The sequence below is a fragment of the Penicillium canescens genome (assembly GCF_028828765.1).
Source record: "Penicillium canescens strain IBT 15451 chromosome Unknown utg000002l_segment0_segment0, whole genome shotgun sequence".
NCBI lineage: Eukaryota > Fungi > Ascomycota > Eurotiomycetes > Eurotiales > Aspergillaceae > Penicillium > Penicillium canescens.
Window position 1 is genome coordinate 1,389,083 of NW_026703964.1, and position 18,669 is coordinate 1,407,751.

The window sequence follows — 18,669 nt, forward strand, 5'->3', positions numbered from 1 at the left end:
ATTTCGCGGATGCTAAAGATGTGGATGATTGGATTCAAAGCCTCGGAAGGGGTCAATTCCTGGACGTTGTGGATCAGATACGCCAGTCTCTGTTCCATTTTAAAGAGCAGCAGTCTAAGGTTCGTGAACGAGAAGGAGAACCAGTCGACTATGAGTTCTCAGCACATGCGAAATTCCTTCAGCAGATGGAGACTTACAAGTCCTTGAAGCTTGCCATCAAACTTGGTGACATTGGAATTATCCAGCGGATCTTTGCACAATGTTGTCTCCTCTTCCCTGGCACAAAGAAAACCCGATATTCTTTCCTCTCCTTGTATATGACATGGCTCACTCAAACCAAAGCAGCTGATCCCGAGCTGCAGACTGCCATTCTTGCCAACGGACTTGTGAATCTACGGGGTGCGGAGGACGGTTGGTTCGAAATTGATCGACTGAATGAGTTCTTCAATCTTCATATGAAGACACTCATGTCGACTCGACGGACCTCAAATCTGGACATCACTACCATGTTCCGTCGAACTGCTCTCACAGCCAGCTACTGTACTGATCTAAAGGAGCTTCTGGAGGCTACCTTTGGAGAATATAGCAATGGGCGACACCAAAATAAGGATGCTAGCCAGGATGTTCGTCATCTAGCTTATCAGATCTCGAAGTGCATCCAAAAGCAACCAAATGGTCGGACAAGAGGCTTTCAACCATGTGATATACTCACAGAAACAATTGGCGAAAAGCTCTTCAAAGCCGTACAGAACTTCAATAGCCTCGTCGTCAACGGACAGTGGGCACAAGAAGTTGATTTTAGCAAGATGACATCGACTCCTATTGCTGTTCTAGATGAGATTGAAGAGAATGACACATGACACTGAATAGCAGGTTGCTGCCGGGACAGCTTTAGCTATACTTCTCTTCATTCCATTGATAATACTCCCACGCTATATTATAAGGTGACTGACACACATTGATGGAATGCATCAGATGGATTGTTCATCATTCTCTACCAGACCTTAGAACCTAGGTCTTCTCCACCCTTCATCACGCGACGCCCATTTCCTGATACCACACCGAGGGCCTTGCGTTTGGGAACTGGAGTTGCCGAAGGAGGAGGCATGTCCATAAAAGCTTGGGATGGCGTGTTAATATCAACCCACGGAGAGATATTCCGAGATGGAGTTGGTTGACTGGTGCTTTCTGGCGTGACTGCAGAAGACCATGTGAGGTTGCTGCATTCACTCATTTGACTAGAGTCATTCGACACACGCTTCCTCTTTGCAGGGGTTTGAATAGTGGCCATAAAGGCTGCTTGATATGCATTCTTCAAGACATCCACAAGACCCTCAGCAAGCTGATTCGACAAAGCCCATATTCCCAATATTGTCTGAAGATCCTTTGCCTGGAAATATTCCCGCTCCGAATAGGTGGCATTTTCAATATATATCGCAAGATGGACATATTGTTCTTCTGCCAGTATGCTTGAGCAATCAGGTATGAACTTCACTCCGTTCAAAGCGCTTGAAAGGACCTCCTTGGACCAATATTTTAACTGGTTGATGATTATCTCGTCCATCTGTCCTGACCTCGGACCGTGCTCAGTATACAGATAACGAGTTGGATCATTGAGCTGATACTCAGGATTGCAGTTGCTGCAGCACCGGTCACGCCGAGGATTACATCTGAACTCTTCAGGTTCATTGAAGTAGTCCAGGAACCGTTTCCGGAGGCATTCTGTAGGCTCATTGGCAAGGAGATACCAAAATTCAGGCAACACAGCACGTCGCTCTTCATGACTTAAGCGTCCACCTTTCTGTGGTCTCTCAGGGTTTGCTTCTTTGACTTCATCATCTGAATCGGCCAGTGGGTTGTCTTCCGCTAGATCATCATTTTCTGTATGAATCTTGCGTTTCACGGCACGTTTCTTGATACGCCCCTGTATCCACTGATCAACGAGAATAACGATCTTTCCATCCTGTCCAAGGCGAGATGCCCGACCACCGCGTTGCCAGAGCGTTGCTGGTTGTAGGTTTTTGGGGAACCGATACATGACAACTTGATCAATATCCTGGAGGTCCACTCCGAGCGCTAGTGCCTCGGTGGTCATGAGGACACGAAGCTTGGATTGCGGTCCGGGTTTCTGAAGCTCTTTGATCATTGCTTCCTTGTCTCCCTTTGCGGTGTCGCTATGGTAGACCTTCACCGTATCCATTGCCTCTTTGAGGGTATAGTTGCAATGTTGAACACTTGCCCCATCTGGTTGCTTGTTATGCTGCAGCCAATACCGACAATTTTCCATGGCAGTATATGCATCATTCTTCGAGTCAAAGAATACCAATGTCTTTGGGATTCGTGACGGTCGTAAAATGGGCTGACAAGGACCATTGTCAAACAGGAAACGCAAGGCCGTTGCCTTCTTATGCGCGCCTTGTGGGATCCAAGCTGTTTGAATGAGCAACTCTGGACGATTGACGGATGTCCGCAAGATTTCAACATCCTTTGGAAACCCAAGTCCCTCAATAACAACGCGCAATGTATTCATATCAAGCGTAGCAGAGCATGCAAACCAGGGGACGCCACTGCCGAATAGACTTCGCAATTGATGCAATCGCGCATAGTCCGTTCGAAAATCTTTGCCCCATTGAGCCACAAGATGAGCTTCGTCTACAACAACCAGAGCCAGCCGGTCTCGGAAACCTGGATGCATAGCAGTTGAACGGAACTTGTCACTGATTGCAAGCTCTGGACTCACGAGGACATGTGTGAACTTGCCCGCTTGTACCCTGTCAAGAAGTTCGGATGAGAATGTTTCCCTGTTTAGGAAACAAGGTCGCCCTCCAATGTTCTCGATGTAATTGGTCTGCTCAACGCCAATTTGATTCAATGGAAGCACAACAAGGGTGATAGACTTATCAAGCAAGAGTGACACTGCTTGCAATATCATACTCTTCCCAAATGACGTCTTCGCAATCAGGATAAGGTCCTTTCTCAGGTAGATCAATTGTCTCAATGCTTGCAACTGACCCGCACGTGGATAATAGGGATACAGCTCTCGAATTGCTTGTCTGATGGCTTGGTCCTGTTCATCCTTACGCTTCTCAGACGCATCGCGAATCAGTTTCTGCGCTTGAAGAACTGAATTCTTCTCAACTTGTTGTTTCTCCAGCAAGACAGTTGCGCCCTCATTCTCGTACTCCACTCCCAATTCAATAGGCTCTCCAGCCTTTGAAGAAGGTCGATTATTCTCAGAGGCCAACCAGTTATCCAACTGTGTCTGTCCATTTCCGGGGTCGTTCAGTTTCGCGTTATATTTCCGAGGAGGCTTCCGTCGTGATGGGCGTCGATCTGGCATCGTGAGGCGGGTTTGGAGTCAATTCTCACGCGATAGAGTTAATATTGTGGATCAGATGTAGCCACTATACATTAAAATATGTCAATATATGCTTCATGGAGGTTTTGGCGGAATACTTGGGGCATATAATGGCTTTGACAGCTTAAGAAAGGGTTCCTTCGGGTATTTTAAGGACATATTTCTCACCCACCTTTCCAGTTATACATACAATTTTGGTGTCAATGGGTTCAGCTCAGAAAGATGCAGAAGACATCGTCGCCCGATTCTTAATATTCGCGTGGGTGCGCGAGAAACTTGGAAATATTGAAAGACGCGCCTGGAAACTTCGCCATATAAACACGGGCAAAAACCCCGGAAACTTGTATGGTACCACCAAATTCCCAGCTCAGACGTTCCCCAAAAAAGGTGTGTCAGCATCGCTGGAAACAGCAGGCGGTGGATGGCCAAATTCACCGCCTTTTTGGGGGCGGCTGAGGTAACTGAGGTAACAAATCAGGGTGCTCACTGAGTATTACTAAGCACGCCGTTGATTAGTCATTATGCACGTGACCGAACTAGAGCTCACTGAGTCTGAGCCCGTGCTGATATCTACTCACTGATCCTGAGCCTGAGCGCCCTTATAAAGCGGTGGCAGTCTAGATAAGGAAAGGCCCCATCCGGCAGACATTATCATGTCTATATAGGGGCGTATTCTTACTACGAGGTCACGTTTGATGGGGCAAATTAGAAGCTGACGTCATATCAACAATGTAGCCCGGGAGTCGATCATCTCAACTCCTCTTCATCAGTTCAATTTAACATATTTGAGTACGGATAACAACAGTAATCCTCGCTACTCCATATTTCCAACGGAGCCACTATACTTTCAGTTCCTCTTCATCTTCGCATGTACGCGGGGAGAAGAGAGACCTAGGTACTCACACCACCATATTCCACACAAGAAAGATCCAACCAGATCTGAGTCAGGTGGTCCAGAGCAAAAGAAGTCTTCCAGGCTACCAGGCCGTATCTAAGCGGTGTATCTACAGCACTCCGGGACTCCGGGCTTCGCAGTGGCGTTGTAGCCTGAACAACGACTAGCTCAAGTCCAACGTACCAGCTTGTCCAGGTGTCACCAAAGCTTGATATCATAGCAGAACCTGTCCACAGAACCCGAAAAACTATCATGCTACCTTTTGGCCTTCGCCGCGGACGACTGGGTCGCAACCACATGCCTCTAGAACCTCCAAACAACGTGACCAACGACTCCGACCCTGAAGAGGCCTCGGCCGAAGATCTACCAGAGCCAGAACCTGAGATCTTCTACCCAAGTCTATGGGACGTCCTCAAAGTCCGATATCTACTGCAATGGAAGCTCGCAAACGGCCTCCCGGAGGAGTTAATCGACATGATCGTCGACGTAGCCGAGTACTGGGCCTCGGTGGAGCACAAGATGCAAGGGAAAAGGATTATCCAGAAAGACTGTGATCAAGTACTCCTAAAGACAGTACCGCTCTGCTACGATCGAAATGTACGTCTCCACCTCCCCCAACAATTCAAATGAACTCATACTAACGAGTCCACCCACCCAGAGCCTAGAAAAAGACACACCATCAAAACCCCTCCCCCACCGCGGCGCCCACCCCTGCCGCAAGATAATATTCAAGCTCTCATCACACGACCAAGGCCGTGGCCGACGCCACGAGAACATGTACGAATTCTCGTGGACATGGTTCGACACGGAAGTCATCCACGGCGCGCACGAGCGTAAGATGTATATCAATGGTGAAGAGCAAGAAATCCTCGACAACGAGCGTGGGCAGGAGCGGAAACACTATACGGAGGCAGATGCGCTGCTTCTTCCACGCGGCAATAAGTTGCAGGTTAATGGTGCTCATGTTGGGGAGATGCAGCATGTTGAGATTGTTTGGGATTATCGGGATGGGATTCAGCCTGAGTCGGCAGAGGCTGATGAGATTGAGAAAAATCTGGGACGGGGGAGGCTTACGCTTGAGGGACGAGGGGTGCGTGAGTTGGAGGTTGGGGATTCTATTGCTCTTTGGGCTAGAGCGAGGTTTCCGGGTTGGTCTAATCATGTTGAAAGGGCTTGTATGAGGGTTTTTTGGGCTGTTTGAGCTGTAGAGATATGATGCACATGATGATTATACAGACTATTGAATATCCAACAATGAAGATATTAACTGATAGTCATAGTCAAGCTGAGGTTATAGTTCGGTCAACGTGAACTTGCTATATTGTGGCCTTGTTCTTAAGGCAACTATTGAGCACGCAATTTCGCCAAGGCCACCCGATCACCAAACAGTCGCAGTATAAGATCAAATAGCGCCCTCGAGATGCTTTTCTTTCTTATTTCCTCTTATTCTCCTCTAGATGTCATGTCAGTCGCCATGCCACTTATACTAACCCTCACGCACATCCCATGATGTATTATTCATCACCGCTTCTTCGAGTCGCACCTGAGACGGCACATGGAACGACGCATCCGACAGCCCGACAAGAGCAGTGGGGCCTAGAGTTCCCTCGACTATGGCTCTCGGCCGGTTAAGCACAGTGGCCGATAATAAGCTTGGGACTACAATGACGGAATACACTTGGGCAGACCGCCCCGAGCTGCGCAATGCTATGGAGTCATTGTTTATTGGGGACCTTGGACTGGACAACGAGAATGGTCATTCCCGTCTTAGCGACGACCCGACTGGATGCTGGTTGCGTTATCTGCACCGCTGATGATGATCGAGAAGCCTGACGCATTCTTTGCGGAAGGGCCGTTCTTGGCTGTTTACCCCTTCCCCCTCATCGCCGATTGAGTCGGCGATACATTTCAATCGGCGATCCATTATCCTATTTAGATCGAATGAACGTTGTTTATCCATTTCACTCGCTACAAGCTTGGCTTTCTTTTCTTTTTTTGATATTCAATCTCTGATCACTCATTTCTCAATATGGCATCTCGGAAATGCGCCGCGGTGGTCGTGGGAGCTGGTCCGGCCGGCGTCGCTGTTGTCGGAAACCTGCTGGAACGCCAACTAGGCATGATAGCATGGATCGACCCATACTTCGAAGGTGGCAGAGTCAATAAGAACTATCGCGAAGTCCCAAGGTTGGTATCAGACTACCAGGACTCACCGCAAAGGGTACTAACAAGCCAACCTCCAGCAACACCAAGGTGTCTCTATTCCAAGCCTACGCAACAGCAACCCAGCCCTTCCAAAAGGCAATCGAGAACACAAGCCTACCAAATGCCTTCTCAGCCCTAGCAAAGCTAGACCAAGACAAGACATGCCATCTCCACTACGCAGCCGACATGGTCCGCGGTCTAACAGACGGCCTCAAGAAAATGGACGACGTATACGCCTGCCGCGGCTTCGTCTCAGCAGCAAACCTAAGCGAAGGATCCGGCAGCCCAACCTGGACAATCCGCATAACACAACAAGACTCACCAACCGAACTACAATTCGAAACAGTCCGCTTAATCCTCTGCACAGGCTCCCACCCAACAACAGTGCCCCTCCCAATCCAAGACCCATCCCTCCAGCGTCTGGACCTAGACCTGGTGCTGAAACCAAGCGCCCTTGCCAAAACTCTCCGCCAGGACGTCCCCCTCACAACAGCCGTCGTCGGCGCCTCTCACAGCGCAATCCTGGCCCTCCTAAACCTAATCAATCTCCACAATACATCCCACCCAAACCTCCGCGTGAAATGGTTCACCCGCCACCCGCTCCGCTACGCGGAATACAAAGACGGCTGGATCCTCCGCGATAACACGGGGTTAAAGGGGATGGCGGCTGAGTTCGCGCGCACTCAACTCGAAGATGATAAACTTGCGACCTCGCCTGCCGGCAAAGTCGTTACCAAGATCGATTGTGCGGGCGGGCGTGAAGCCGAAGGGGAGATGTATCGCCGTCATTTGCCTGGTTGTGATTATATTGTTCAGGCTGTGGGGTATACTCGTGATCCGTTGCCGCAGTTGGCGAAGGATGGGGCGCCGCTTGCTATTGAGTTTGATCATGGGAATGGCCGGTTCCATCAGACTGGTGGGGCGGATGTTCCGGGGTTGTTTGGGGCTGGTATTGCTTTCCCTGAGAGGGTTGTTGATCCGCTTGGGAATGTCGAGTATGCCGTCGGGTTCTTTAAGTTTATGAAGTTTTTGAAGAGGGTTGTCCCAACCTGGTGATTTTTTGTTTGCATTTGTGGACTATCACTCCTTACTTCCTTGTGCAAGCCTATGTTCCTTTGATAGGCTATGATTCAGCGTCTGGTATTAATACCTGTGGTGTTTGGTGGCGTTTTTCGGGGTTCCTTTGTGTTTCTAACTGCTTTGCAGTCTGCGATGGAGATCATTCTTACATCTATCCGCCCGTTGTCTTTACTTTCTAGTTCTATCCTTAGAAACGAAACAGTAATAGATACGCTTCAACATCCCTTCACTTCAACATAAAATACTGTAAATCTCTATAGAATGTTTGGTTGGGGGCTACTCATCGGGCGCCCACGCCAGGACCTTTTTCTTCGTGTCTTCCAGTTTCTGCTGCACAAGGGATTCCATTGGCCGTTCTCTTTTTCTTGAAGCAGCTCAATTCTCTTTTTCCGTACACATTCTCCGGCTTTTCAGCGGGCTCAATAATCAATGATCAAGCTTCTGCCAGAAAGTTGCACCCAAAGCAAGATTCTTCGGTGCTGCATAACTGACCCACGAAGCCCATAGGAACGTTGACTTGCGAGATGACTTACAAGATAGAAGCGATTGTGTCAGGAACTCTTATAGTGTTGGAACGGTGGATAGCTGCAAATACGTGGTTCATTTTTGCTCTAACACAAACCAGAGTTGAATAGCACAAACATTATCACAAAATTATAACCGGAAGGAGGAGTATCAAACGAAAGGACACATACAGGGGTACATTGTTCGCTGAAGCTAAGAGGATATTTGATAAGATGGGAGTTTCACCCTGCCAGTCATCCTCTGTGCTAGTTACAATATATCCATTCGGCAGCCTGCGGGCTATCAGTCACGCACGCCCAGGTATAATTATTGCTGTCCGTTATGATCCCCGCTCCAGTATAGACTTTGCAATCTTTCTTCTGCATCTCCCGTTTGATATCCTCTGCTATGTTAATAGGGCTGCCTTGCTTATCTGCCACCTTGCATTTCGTATCACCAGGCATTAAGATTACCGGTTTCATGGACTTATAGTAATCACGACTCGGGGTATCACGACTGAGGCATGACAGTATGTCACGAGTTCTGCCACTTTGATTACATGGTTGATTTTTAATATCGCACACATGTATGTGGATCTGCTCTTGAGTCCTTGACGCCTTTGAGTTCATAGCCAGTGCTTGTGTACTCCTGTTGTAGTGTTTCTGACCCCAAAGCCAGCCATCATCCGCATAAGGGTCGGCAACATGCAGGTCTTCAATCCCGTATATCGGCAGATTTGTGGTAATCAGGCTCTGGCTTTCAAGCAGCATCCAAACTGGGATTTTCGAATTGAGAGCACTACTGTTCTTGCAGTTGGTGGGGTGGGAGTATAGCAAATTCTGTATGCACGAACATAGGTCACGGAACCAGACATAGCAGGAATTGCATGAAGCATTTTCGTCATAAAAGCATGGACCAGAAGCAGTTGTCATATTCAGTCCGCTTTTCGGATGTATTATTCTGTCGGGGTTTGTACATTTATATTCCAATGGTGTACAATCGGTTCTGCCGCTGGAACAGTTGCAATCACGCGGGACTGTCATTGACCAAATCTGATTTGCCTTGCAATTGCTGACCTCGGGCTTTGGATCTTTAAGGATAGCTTGGTTCACGTGTTGATTTGCATTGCAATTGCTGACCTCGGGCTTTGGATCTTTAAGGACAGCTTGGTTCACGTGTTGTGCTAGTCCTGGTAGCACGGAGATCAAGAGTGGAATTAACTTCATGTTCGCAAATTGTCGAATTGACAGTTTGTATGGTATATTGTACACAAATGAATTAATCAAGCGACATACCCTTCTGGAACCAGGTTTATATAATGGGCATATGAGTAGCAGAGCAGGCTACGCCAGTATGATGCGTTTATCAGCTGTAATGATTCATCCATCTTTGACTTCCGCGCCATATGGCTGTTGCTCAGTGTAATGGATGAATTAAGCATAGTACACGCGGACCTCCCCCGAACCACAAACACAGAAAATTACCCGGCTCATCCACCAATAGCAAAATTGGAAACCAGAAGTATATGATGCTAATTGATATGACTCTAGACCATGAAAGTTGCACGGCGTGGGAAAAATGACATGAGACAAAAAGGTATCATGAGATAGAGCCTGCGCTAATGGCTAAAGTCTGATATAATGATATATTTATATGTAATGAATAAGCTCTTGAACGAGCGCTAAAAAAAAAATGGACAATTCTAGGCTAACTTATAAAGTTCAGTCTTTTGATTGGCAGTAAAAAAACGTACTTCGTATAATTATAAGATTATAATCTAGCCTAGTCTCACCTAAGTTCTATTCTAAAAATGGAAGCAACACGGAGATATGCAATAATATGTAACTTGAAAATCGAGCTGCAAGATATTCGGTAAAAATCGGCTAATCCGATTTAGCGAATTACAAGATTCCTGTTTCATCAAGAGAAGAATAAAGGGACTTCAGATGTTCCAGCATAGGCCAGACTCCTACGACAGTTCGCAGAGTTAGTTTATTTGGTCGATAACAAGTAAGCTCAGGCTTGAACCAAACAGTGGTCTGCTGTGTTCATCTGAGACTATAACCGAATTCTACGTGCGACCAACTAATGCATGAGAAAAGTGAGCCCAGACTGGCTGACGATCGAGGCGCGACAAGCACTTAGAGCCGTCATTGTGTGAAGCAAGAGGCGCAGATGGCTCGTGTTGATTTCCGTTTGCAGACCGGATGCTACGGAGAAGAAAGACATTGTCATGCACCGTGAGAGTCAGAACAAGGCGACTCCGACCCCCATGAGTCTAATGTTCCACTGGTGTTAGGGCACTGAATTCATCATTTACTACCGAACAACGTTAGCAACTGAGACCGCGAAACCGGGTTGTCGTTCGAGAGAAAATCAACGGCGACGAAAGCGGCGGAGAGTAGTCATCCGACCACCACAATGCGTGTCCAGCATATAGAGCGATCACCTAAGCGGTTGTGCGAAAGAGTCAGCCAATGCCTATTCAAGGATTACTCATGCTTAGGATCGGAGAATCTAAAGTCTTATACTGAATGCCCATTGGGGAATTACAATCGGACCTAAGAATGGTTATACGGACATAACGTTATCCTAGTGATTATATTGCACTATAACCTAAGGTTAAATCTATCAGTTAATTGTGAGTCATCCTTGAGCGTTTTTCCCAAAATTCCAGTGGTCCCCTCCAAGGGAGAAATATCTACTGTCTAACCGGGCTGCGTATCCGTGGGGACGGCCGGTCTTAGAGTCACTCAAATGATTGTGTTCGTACTTAGGCTTAACTTCAATATTAGGGCATGTTATAAGTGGTGTAATACAATCACTCATTGTTCCTAACTGGGATCGCGTCATGTCCGCATAACTATTCCCTTAAAAAGGCGTCAAAACTAGCTGTTTTCAGCGCCCAATATACCGTCACCTAGCGTTGTGGTGCATTAAACGCAAAAAAAGTAAGTACACCCCTCACATTGATCATAATTAGTATTATCCAGGGTCATATTCAAGTTGATTTGTGATAATATGCAAAGCAGCCACATCATACCGCCTCATGAACATAGTCGTAAACATATACATGAGTATATCAATAAAACATCAAATCACCACCCACCCCAGCACAACCCGTCCTATCCAATCCAATCCCATCCCAAAATCAATCAAGCCCCAATTACAAAACAAACCCCAAAGCCAACACCATAGAAACCCCCAAAACCCCAAAAGGCCTCAAACCCCCGGCACCATTAGTATCAGTCTGCGTAGCAAAAGCATCCCCCGTCTCCGTAGCCGTAGCCCGATACTCACTCTGACTAGCAACAGCCTTCTGATCATACCCAGTAGCAGTAACAGTGTAAGTAGTACTAGACTGGGACCAGGTAAGAACAGTCCCACTAGGCGGCGCGGTAACAGTCCCGCCAACATTATGCAGCGTAGAGGTACCGTTGTTTGGGAAATCGCCTGGCTTGTAGAACTTGTCTGCGTCTTTGAAGCCGAGGTCTTGGCAGGATGCGTCATCCAGTTTTGAGTCGCAGGACGGCCAGGCCCAGTTCCAGTTTGGGAGGGAGGTGTAGAGGTTTGGTAGGTCTGCCGGGAAGAAAATTGGCCAGAGGTCTGCACCTGCTAGGGTTGGTTTTGTGTCTGGGCAGATCTCGTAGGCGCTGTTGGAGTGTTAGTGTTATTTTTGAATGAATAAATGGCGGAGGTTAGGGCTAGTTGGATGCTTGGGTTTGGGGTTGGTGACATACGCAGAGATACTAGCACTAGCACCACAACATGCACAATCCGTTGCCTGACCCGCAATGTCGAGTCCATTACTCAGATTCGACAGATCAGTCACATCAGAACGGATCCTATCGGTGACGTTCCTCATACACTGGACCTGGTCATTGCGCGAGGACAGCGTCGTCTGCAGTACCTTGCCCAGATCGCAGGAACAGCGGTTCGGCGCGTTGTCCGGGGCTGGCCAGAAGGGGATTGGCTCTGAGGCGCTGGGGCAGATGGCGAAGTATTGTTGGACGAAGAGTTGGTATTCACAGGAGTAGACCTGAATGGAAGAGGGATTAGCATGGGAGGCTTTCGGTATGAACGTAGGTGGGAGGAGGTATGTACATACCTGGTTCCAGCACGTCTCAGCCATACAATTGATATACTTCTGATGAGAAGTACAACCACAGTCCACGATACAATTGCCATCACCATTGCAATCGCGAATGCAGGAACTCCATTTGCTCGAGACGTCTGAGTTGCACTTCTTATACTCGGACGACGAGGCACAGGCATTGTCTGTGATATTGGTTTGGGCATTGGCCAGGCCAGCGAAGGCAGCGAGGGCCGCAGCTGACGCGACGAAGAAGCTGGTGGATGGCATGGTGGAGATTGTCGACAGTACAATATGTATAGAGAAGATCTATACCTGTAGTTTCTTCAACCAGATCGACACAATGAAATCCACTGCTCAAGACCAAGATCATCTAGGTCTGGGTGGGATTCCTCGGCCTCTTTATACATCCCCAAATACCCCCATCGACCATGTAAAGTAAACGCAAATGTACAGTACATAGAAAAGAGCCCTGCAATGAAATTTGCACCATGAACTCGGAAGCCCGGCGCTCCTGCAGCCAAGAAACCGTCGATCATTATGAACAGAGCTGTCATCACTGGCAAGTGAGGCATGGAGCCATTCAGCTTTCGCAGAGAAGGACTCGGTTTCCGCATATCTCACATGTACATGTAGGCAGTCATATTTTTCTGGTGCTTTGGTGCTTTGTCAAGGGCTGAGATACATGAGAGAGCCCTTGGGCGATGCATCAGAGAGACCTGGTGTCATTCGATGCTTTTGATTCGATAATTCGGTTATTCATGATGGGGGTGATCTTGGTGTATGGTATAGTGTGCTGCAGCGCCCTTGCTCCCGACACGAGCGAACTCCGATCGTCGATTTGGCCCTTGCGTGGGATTGGGGTTTTATGGGGTTCGGGGATATTCTTGGTGTGAGGTCATATATTGTTTTGGTTTTGTTCTATTCCTGTTTGTCGGGTTTCTACATGTACTGTATGTTCGTGTTGCGCTTGTGCGGTGTGGAGATGTATGTTACTGGGGTTGGATGCTAGGGGGTTGAGTAGCATGGGTGCCTAGACTCCTCGTATTTCTTATGAATTGAACCCTGAAAACCCTGAAGACGCATGAGTGGTGGTCTGGATTGCAATGATATGCCTGAAACGTTGTTCGGAGGTGTGTATTGGGATTTTATCGAGTTAGGGGAAGTCATGGGTTTAGAGTCACAGCGTCTTAGCAAGACATGAATAAGACAAGTGTTAACTACTTGCTAGTGTAGGCGCAGATGAGTCTGCATGCCCATTACATTGTTACTTGTCTCGGGAATTGAATCGGCATCCATAAGATAAACAAGATAGAATGAAATCCAAATACGCTAAATTCCACAAACCCACAACTGCCCTACTGTAAGATAAAAAGGAGATGACACTAAGCCGTTGGACTCCACACCCGGCTGATCATCATTTACAAGAACTTGAACCCCAAGATTGGCCCCTTACTGGTAAGAGGCTATTGGACCCCTTGTTACATTGGACATCACATACACATAAACTGTAAGGACAACAATGCATCCCACTGGACATTAGCGGAAGGCCCGGATAGCCGAGCACCCTACTGTACACAGAAAAAGTGGACAGGACGATCCCAATGATTATCTCCGAGTCCCACCAGTCTCGCTTGTCGATCAGAGGGGAAAAATACGCTCAGTCCTCGGCAGTTAAATTCAAGGACGTCGAAAGGGCTCCAAACACGGGACGTAAAGTACAAAGTACGCATCCGAGTGATGGGAAAGGGGCCGGAAATAAAGCATTCGTAGATTCAAGGGATATTCCAAAAAATTATCATAATGAACACGCTTAGCCTAAGCATAAACATAAAAAGAAAAACTAATAATCACAATAACCGAAAGCCCGACCAGTTATCGGGGTGGTATTTTGTACAATATGCCAATGGCAGCCGAGGCAAAAGGGAAGAGCTGTTTCAGGTACAGCGTCCAAGAAAAGAAAATATTATCAATAAATGGCAATGGAAATGTGCCGAGACATGGACATGGACATGGTCTGACATGGGATCAATTTACAGCATGGCGATGGCACCAGCGACAGCGGCCAGGAGGCCACCAGAGACGCGGTTAGCGACACCGGCGTTGGTGGTGGGCACGGCGGACTGGGAGGCCGAGGAGCTGGCGGCGCTGGAGCTGGCGCTGGTGGAGGAGGCAGTGCTGGAGCTAGAGCTGTCGGTGGTGCTAGCGGAGGTGCTGGCAGCGGAGCTGGAGGTGGCCATGGTAGTCTGGGAGCTGGTGGAGGCGGAGCTGGAGGACTCCGAGGTGGTCATGGTGGTGGTAGGGGTGGCGGAGCTGGTAGACTCAGACGAGGTGCTGGAGGTCTTGCTGGCGGTGGAGGTAGAGACGGAGACGGTCGAGCCCTCGACAGTGAAGCGGGGCAGGAAGTTGTAGTCGTTGTCGTTGTCGTCGGAGATAATCTCGATGGTGTAGTCGGGCTGGGCGGCCAGGTTGGAGGGCACATCCCAGGTGTAGCTGCCGTCGTTGGCGATGTTGGAGGCGATGACACTACCGGAGTTGGCGGTTGTCACGGCTCCCCACTGCAGGCGCAGAGTGACGGTGCCGCTGGTGGAGGGAGTCCAGGTCAGAGTGGTGGGCTCGCCAACCTTGAAGGTGTAGCCATTGGTGGGAATGTTGAAGGAGTTGTCCGTGCTGGAAGCAGAGGCGATGGCGGCCAGAGCGGCGACGGCGAAGGAATTGAAGAAACGCATGGTGATGAGATGCTATGTAAAGACGGGAAAGGTCTATGTGCAGATAAAAGAGTAAAAGAGTGAAAAAGCGGAAATCAGAGCCTTAAAGGAAGGGAAGGCGAAGTTTAAGAGGCAAATGGAAGACAGAGCCGAAAATGAGGCGCAAGCGGAGGTTAGCGTTATAAGAGCGAGTCCATGGTTTGTTAGCAGGAGACTAAGGGACTTCCAAAACCCAAAAGAGACAAGAAAACAAATAGCGTCAAATGCAAGGTACAGCGATTGGTTGTCACCCCAACTCTCTCGTGGCGGAGATCCACGAGCTTGCAGGTCTGTGGCCACTAACGGCTTTGGTTTCCTCGCTTGGCAGGGAATCTCCTCGGCTGACTGGTGCACCGACGGACTTCCTCTCCACTACCGGCCTACTTCGGCTACAATTCCTCTTTACTTCGCGCTAAAAACGCCCCAAGATTTGGAAGGACTCGTCCGAAATACCGCTAAAATTAGCTGAAGGCTGCCACCTTTATGATTGGACAGATACGAAGACAGAAAATCTAGGCTTGGGGGCGAAGAAACACCTTCTCTGGTCTCTGGGCTGTAATTGACCTGCAGGGGCCACGCGACTCATGTTCGGCTATTCATGCAAGTTCTAAATCAGACCAAACCCCCGACTTCTCGGGATTAGTCCTTGCGTATATTCATTGCTTTAGGGTATCGGGAGGCGCAAGCATATTGTTTTGTCCAAGCCAGGAGATCACTTCCATAGCTCGGTGGTCTTCGTCTTGTTTTTGTCGGTCCAGTAGCTGATTTCATGTTAGAATAATTTCTATCAAAACCAAAAACAGAAAGAGGAAGTACTCACGGCTTGGTATAGTCCCTTGCGTCCTTTCTCCTTCTTTTCAGCCTTGGGTTTCGGGCCTCGTTCAGGTGTCTCATGAAGGAATTTGCATTGGTCGCCGCGGTTACACTGGCCGGTGCGCGCAAAGTAGCGGCAGGTGGTCTTCTTCCCTTCACGGGGCGGCGGGGCGACTCTCTCTGGGCCAGTGCGACGTGAGCTGACCTGCTCTGGCGCCGAGTCGCTGTCGGATTCGGAATCCGAATCAGCTTCTGAACCGCTCGAGGAGGTCCAGTCGCTGCCGGACATGTCCATATCGTCGCCATCTGGGAGATCCTCAATTTTGATGATTTGTTCCGAGTCTTCCGCATCCGCCTCTGTCGCGTGGGGCCCCGATGGAGACTCTGGAATTGGAGGCTCATTCGGAATTGGAGGCAAATCATGCGGCTCCGCTTTGATGTCGGCTGAACCCTGAGCTGCCGAACTCAGACTTAGGGCTTCCTTTTGGAGCGCTTCAAACCGAACACGAGCCGCCTCAGCCTCGGCGATTGCTTTGGCGATCCGCTTCTGCTCCCGATCCAGGTTGCGCTGAATCTTGTCAGCCCTACGCTGATTATCCGCCTTATTAGGCGAGTCTGTATTATTATCGCCTTGCTTGCGATCAGCATTTCGCTTCGCCTGCTGTTCATTGTACTTTTGCTGACGGGCAGCTTCACGGGTCGCCTTTGCCTCGTCCGCTACTTTTTGCTTTTCCTCAACCCGGGCCTTGGTCGGGAACTTCTTCTTTCGTTCTGCGATCCAAGCAGCGATCTCCGATGGCGTTTGTAGCGTAGCTGTTTGACCTCTGTAGGAAAATTGAAGGGGCGCAGCGTCCGAGTCGCCTGGTGCTAGCTTGGATTCTTCATCCGCATCCTCGTCATCCTCGCTGGATTCGTGGTCCTCAGTCTTGGGGGTCAGCCCCAGCTGGTTGTGCTTCCGCTTCCTCTTCTTCTGCTTGCGATTATTTCCATTCGCGTCTGCCGCTGGCGGTGGCTTCGATGGGAGAGGGTTTCCGAAACTTGGGACAGCGGGTGCTGCGGGGGTTCGAGGTGCGGAGTGTTTGCTGAACGCAGATGAGTGATCACGCTTATGGGCTTGTTTCGGTTTAGGTCCGTTGTGTCCGTTGAGTGCATGGGGAGGGCGTGGGCCTCGGGCCTGTGGTTGACCTGGCATATACCCCGCGGGGCCTGGTAATTCGGGGTTCCAGGGCAAAGATCCCATCATTGCTGGGTTGGCCGGAGCGCCGTGAGAAGGCGCCGGAAGACCGGTCATATATGTTGGAGTCGGGGGATAGGGCTGAGGTATGTTCGGCGTATTGTATGGTAGTTGCTGGTAGGTTCCTGGCGTCTGCGGAAATTGCGGTGGGTATGCGGGTTGATTTTGAGGATTTTGAAAACCTTGCGATTGCCCAGGATATGGCGGGGGAGGCATGTATGGTGATGCAGGGACGGACGGAGCTGGATAGGCATAGTTGGATGAATAGTTGTAGCCGGTATTAGGATATGGTGGCCGTCCTCCTTCCTGATAATGCCCTCCACGGCCTCGATTCCCTTGTCCTTGTCCTCGTCCCCGGCCTCGATGACCTCCTCGTCCCCAGTTCTGACCATGTTGCTGTCCATGCCCATGCTGTCCCTGGGCCGGATAAGCAGACTGGGCTGCTGCCGGTGGTGGTGGCGGAGGGGGCGGAAATGAAAACCCCTGAGAACTCATGATGAAAGCCTGAAGACCTTCCAGAGGTCCCAGCGCAATCTCAGAATGCGCGTGGAAATAAAAAGTCGAGAGAAGTTGCTGCGGAAGCTTTTCAAGGCGGTCACGTGGTTCCCCACTGAATGTCAAAAGCTTTTTGCTCGGAGTACAACGTCGATTCAAGGAAGATCTTCACCTGAATATCCAGCTTTGGTCCTTTGTTCCTGGTGTATTCGTCATGTTCATCCTAGTGAGTCTCGCGCACATGTATAAAATCGGTGGCTAACGGCGGCAGACTACCATCTCGGACTTGATCCAGATATCACCCGAGGACTTTTCTAAATTCAGTGCTGTGGCTATTGAAGACAACATCAATGAGAAATATGCCAATAAGGTATGCGATTCTGTTCTCAGATGCTGGCATCTGCTCACATTGACCTAGGTAATCCAAAAAATCGGCCTCTGCATCAGCTTCTATGACCTACTGGAGTCTTCGGATGGTCTAATTGGCCATGGGACTGGCCTGGTTAACGTAAATGGTAAGATATATTGGTTCGATCTCAAGATTGTCACTAACCAGTCCAGTCAAATTCCGGATGATCGTTTTCCGACCCTTCAAGGGCGAGATCATGCTAGGAAAGATTGCCAGCGGCACAGAGCACGGTATTAAGAGTATGTTTCAAGCATTCACACTCCAACTACACGACTAATATATCGATAGTCGGCCTGGAATTCTTCAACGATATCCTCATTCCACCGCAGATGCTTATGGAAAAGTCCCGATTGTGAGAAGCTCCTCCACTGTGGAATTGCAATACACTAACATTCTGATAGTGACTATGCAGAGCAAGTCTGGATTTGGGAGAACGAAGACGGAACAGAATTCTTCTTCGATGTGGGAGAAGTAGTCCGGTTCCGTATTGAATCAGAAGAGTGGCACGATCAGATCCCCAACGCGCCAGATCTTGGCGATGAAACTCCTACAGAGAGGCGGCCTCCATATTCCATTCTTGTTGGTTTTCCTTTCATGCATGCCCGTTGCTTTGCTGACCACTTCTAGGGCTCGATGCAAATGGGTGGAACTGGACCTATTACCTGGTGGTAGATGTGTATTTTGCTACCCTCAGACTGTGTCTATCATGGCACTGAGCGCCCATACAATTTCTTTAGTCAGATCAGATACCCATAATGCCAGTGAAGTTCAGTGTATTCAGTGTAATTGCAATATAAACAAATGCGGAAATAGTAGAATGTAGGAGTAAAACCAGC

The 18,669-nt window shown here is 49.0% G+C and overlaps 7 protein-coding genes across 7 annotated transcripts; 4 read left to right on the forward strand and 3 right to left on the reverse strand.

Annotated features, from left to right (window-relative positions):
- Positions 1-4,446: 4,446 nt before the first annotated feature.
- Positions 4,447-5,678, forward strand: N7446_001721 (uncharacterized protein). The gene is made up of 2 exons (XM_058510470.1): positions 4,447-4,850; positions 4,912-5,678. The coding sequence occupies exons 1-2, from the start codon at positions 4,506-4,508 to the stop codon at positions 5,452-5,454; spliced, it is 888 nt and encodes a 295-aa protein (XP_058376006.1). The 5' UTR covers positions 4,447-4,505; the 3' UTR covers positions 5,455-5,678.
- Positions 5,679-5,866: 188 nt separating this feature from the next.
- On the forward strand, positions 5,867-6,067 carry N7446_001722 (uncharacterized protein; the record flags this gene model as incomplete). The annotated part of the gene is made up of 1 exon (XM_058510471.1): positions 5,867-6,067. The coding sequence occupies one exon, from the start codon at positions 5,867-5,869 to the stop codon at positions 6,065-6,067; it is 201 nt and encodes a 66-aa protein (XP_058376007.1).
- Positions 6,068-6,282: 215 nt separating this feature from the next.
- On the forward strand, positions 6,283-7,514 carry N7446_001723 (uncharacterized protein; the record flags this gene model as incomplete). Its single annotated transcript, XM_058510472.1, has 2 exons — positions 6,283-6,440; positions 6,497-7,514. 2 exons carry the CDS (start codon positions 6,283-6,285, stop codon positions 7,512-7,514), a joined length of 1,176 nt encoding a protein of 391 aa, XP_058376008.1.
- A 3,694-nt stretch (positions 7,515-11,208) lies between these two features.
- Positions 11,209-12,405, reverse strand: N7446_001724 (uncharacterized protein; the record flags this gene model as incomplete). The annotated part of the gene is made up of 3 exons (XM_058510473.1): positions 11,209-11,695; positions 11,783-12,081; positions 12,151-12,405. The coding sequence occupies 3 exons, from the start codon at positions 12,403-12,405 to the stop codon at positions 11,209-11,211; spliced, it is 1,041 nt and encodes a 346-aa protein (XP_058376009.1).
- Positions 12,406-14,168: 1,763 nt separating this feature from the next.
- Positions 14,169-14,864, reverse strand: N7446_001725 (GPI anchored serine-threonine rich family protein; the record flags this gene model as incomplete). The annotated part of the gene is made up of 1 exon (XM_058510474.1): positions 14,169-14,864. The coding sequence occupies one exon, from the start codon at positions 14,862-14,864 to the stop codon at positions 14,169-14,171; it is 696 nt and encodes a 231-aa protein (XP_058376010.1).
- Positions 14,865-15,538: 674 nt separating this feature from the next.
- Positions 15,539-17,424, reverse strand: N7446_001726 (CCCH zinc finger protein; the record flags this gene model as incomplete). Its single annotated transcript, XM_058510475.1, has 2 exons — positions 15,539-15,643; positions 15,703-17,424. The coding sequence occupies 2 exons, from the start codon at positions 17,422-17,424 to the stop codon at positions 15,539-15,541; spliced, it is 1,827 nt and encodes a 608-aa protein (XP_058376011.1).
- A 214-nt stretch (positions 17,425-17,638) lies between these two features.
- N7446_001727 (DNA-directed RNA polymerase III subunit RPC25) lies at positions 17,639-18,505 on the forward strand (the record flags this gene model as incomplete). Its single annotated transcript, XM_058510476.1, has 7 exons — positions 17,639-17,650; positions 17,696-17,794; positions 17,843-17,939; positions 17,986-18,072; positions 18,122-18,185; positions 18,235-18,412; positions 18,461-18,505. 7 exons carry the CDS (start codon positions 17,639-17,641, stop codon positions 18,503-18,505), a joined length of 582 nt encoding a protein of 193 aa, XP_058376012.1.
- Between the last annotated feature and the right edge of the window lie 164 nt (positions 18,506-18,669).